This window comes from Nannochloropsis gaditana (genome assembly GCF_000240725.1).
Source record: "Nannochloropsis gaditana CCMP526 unplaced genomic scaffold scaffold1138, whole genome shotgun sequence".
Taxonomy (NCBI): Eukaryota; class Eustigmatophyceae; order Eustigmatales; family Monodopsidaceae; genus Microchloropsis; species Microchloropsis gaditana.
Window position 1 is genome coordinate 3,003 of NW_005802815.1, and position 3,212 is coordinate 6,214.

The window sequence follows — 3,212 nt, forward strand, 5'->3', positions numbered from 1 at the left end:
CGTCACGCACTGCTGTTGCTGCTGCAGCGCTTCATGTTGCTGCTGTTGCTCGTCTCGTTGCTGCTGATGGTGGCCTTGATCATGGACGAGGTGGTTGCGAGGCGGGAGATGCTGCGTCCCCGCTCTTTCCAGAACTGGTGATGCAGGACTGGCGCGGGCTGAGGCACATTTCTCCCCTAGCGCAAGCACCAAGAGGAACCAGTAAATGAGTCTTTTTACCTCACTCTTCCTTTGCTGATCATGGTTGGCTTCATTCATGGCCGCGGGAAAAGCATATTGCAAGCCCTCCTCTTGGCTTACCAGGGCGTACTTTTTGTATGCGTTTCGACTAGCCTGCATATTGGTCGGTTGGCATGGGAACGTATTCTCAATTAAATGTAATGACGAATTGTCGAAGGAGAAGTGCCCACGCTGAGAGCAAACAAAAAGAAGTGTGCGGGAGGCAGGGAACAGACAAATAAAACACGTGGGAGGGCACTTGGAGAGAGGGAGCTCGGCCGAGGCGAGAGACGGCGAAGAACGCGTTTGGTCTAAAGGCTTCCACCTTGGCGTGAGAATTTTCGATATCAAGAAATTTGTTTCCTCATTGCACGTGCATATTAAGTTTCAACGTTAAATTCATGCCCACAACTTCTGAAGTACCGTGCGAGCCTTTCTTTTGGTAGAGTTTTCCCCACCGTGCTCGCCCGTCCATCCAACAGGCTTTTGAGACAGCTGTGAAGAGCTATGGCGGCAGACAACCACGTTCACGAGGATGAGAGTAATGATGCAGTTACGCCCCTTGGTGCTCCTTCTTCATCTGTCCCTTCTAGTCTCCTGGACTTGCCGCTCCATCACATGCTACGCACGCTTCAGCTCCAGCATGGCCTGCGTCATGGAGACTATCAACGCTACCGACATTACCTAAATCGCCGCCTTGCTCGTCTTCGGAAGGGGGTCAACGCAACTCACAGGGGTGGCAAGGCTTTTGAATCCAAGAATGTTCACAGCTTGGCCTATTTGGAAGGCGATCCATCCGCTTTGAAAAAGGAGCATCTGCTGCTTGTTCTCCTCAACGCTGAGCGTGCCTGGGCCTTTGCCATGCACCTGCAACAAGACGCAGCAGGCAATCAACACATGCCCAGCTACGTCCGATCACATCTCTTACGTCGTCTTCGCCGGGCGGGTGTGTGGGCGGCGCGATTATTAGGGTTAGTAGAGGACGCCAGCGATCAGGTCACGGAGCGCACATCTCTGGAAGTGCAGGCATACGCAGGGTGGATGGGGGCCGCGGTCGATGTGGAGCAGGAAGAGTGGGGCCACGCTTTAGTGAAGCTACGCACCGCACACTCTATTCTCAGCCAGTTGGGCGAGCTGGGTTCGTTGGAGGAGCAAGACTTGTTTTTAAGCAAGGCAGACGAGGTTCTCCAGTCGGCACGCTACTGTCAGTACAATTTGGGGGAGGGCTCTTTCGAAGACTTAAATCTAGATGTGGATACGAATGGAGCGACAAAAAATATTCCCGAGGCACTGGTGGAGAAGCTGAATGCAGTCAAGGAGGCTTCGCGGGCTGCGGCAGCCACGGGCTTGGAGACGGTTGAGTGGGGGGGACGGCAGCTGCACGTCTCAAGCAAGGAGGTTAGGCTCGCCTTGATCAAGCTGGAAGAGGCTCGCACCGCTTTGGACTCGTGGCTGAGATCGATGGCGGGTGCCAAGGTAAAGCAGGGCGTTGGGGGGGGGGTGAGGGAAGAGCCCTACGCCGCTGTCTTAGCGGCATATGGCGATGCTCTACAGCGGGTGGGCGAAGAGGTGAGCAAACTCCAAAACATGAACTCGGGATCACGTGTCGAGGCACAGAAGGACAATCTCCGGCTTTTGATGAGTTATCTCAAGCACGGGAAGCTCGAGACGATGCGAGTACGCAGCGAGGAGTTGATTCAGGCCATTCTGTGTGGGGGGGACAGGTCAGGCAAGCGGGGCAGGCCCGAGGACCTGGTGCATATCCTGGAGGGACTCATGCAGACAACGGCCGAAATGGAAGGTCTTCCAGGAATAGAGGATCTAGAATCTGTCTTGACGCGCGCGCAGACGCTGCAGGCGCTCTATCGAGTGCAGAGGCTCTTTTATCTGGGCGAGTTTCACGCAACCAACTCGCGCGGGAAGGGGCACTTGGCCGCCATGGCCTTATTTGAGCAAGCAGAAGAGCTTGGGAGGGAGGTAGAAGTTCTGGCGCAGGAGATGGTGGCGGAAGAGGGATCGTCTGAGAAAGAGGAGTTGCTTGAGCGGGCCGGAATAGTTGTAAATATGGCGCGAGGTGGGTGGTACCGTGCTCGTACCTCGAAATTTATGGCATCCTTGCCTCTATCGACAGATGGCGCAGCTGTTGAGGACAAAGAGACGGCTTTTGTGGCCTCGGTTTTGATGCTTTCCGTGTCAGCGCAGGCAAATCAGACAACAGGGTTGCCAAGTACACTCGAGAGGAATAAGGGCAGGAAAGAGGCACAGGAATGTCGTCGAGAAAAGGGAAAGAACGGAGAAAACCGGAAACAGATAAATGAAGATGTAAGAGTTTCACAGGCGCAGCAGGCATTCCGGATGCTGTTGGACCGCCTCGGAGATTTGGACGCAGGGATGGAGTCGAGTGACTTTAGTATCTCTCATATGCCCCCAGTGATAGCACCTGTGCGGGCCAAACCGCAGGTTTTCGACATAGCCTTCAATTTTTTGGAGGAGCGTTTGCCGAGTATGGCAGCAAGTGCAGGGGTTTCCCAGACGTCAACTCGGGGAGCGGGGAGTGGTAGCAAGCGAGATTTTTTTGGATGGTTAAGAGGCTAATATTCGTCAAAAGAAATCAAATGTGATCATGTGTCAATGGCTTGATGTTTCGGGGAGAGATATCAATAGTACTGCATATTCAAGGTTTATGACGTATCAACCTACCCCTAGAAGAGCTAGGAATGAGTGATCAGTAGTTTTAACATTCATTTACTATGCTTTTGCGTTTCAAGACGGGAGCTAACAAGTCCATGATCGAGAAATGTGAAAAAACCTAGTGATTTTCAAATAGAAAGCGGTGTGTGTTGTCGATGAAAGTTTTGCGCGTCCGACGAAAAAAAATATTCGGTAAATTAAGGATTTTACAAAAGGAATGACTATGAATATCAAGAATTTGTAAGATTTGTTAGGGTTAGGGTTAGGGTTAGGGTTAGGGTTAGGGTTAGGGTTAGGGTTAG

The 3,212-nt window shown here is 52.4% G+C and overlaps 1 protein-coding gene across 1 annotated transcript; it reads left to right on the forward strand.

Annotated features, from left to right (window-relative positions):
* Positions 1–695: 695 nt before the first annotated feature.
* SRP68 (signal recognition particle subunit SRP68) lies at positions 696–2,850 on the forward strand (the record flags this gene model as incomplete). The annotated part of the gene is made up of 1 exon (XM_005852492.1): positions 696–2,850. A coding segment is annotated over exon 1 (1,024 nt), but the record flags the coding sequence as incomplete, so codon positions are not given.
* Between the last annotated feature and the right edge of the window lie 362 nt (positions 2,851–3,212).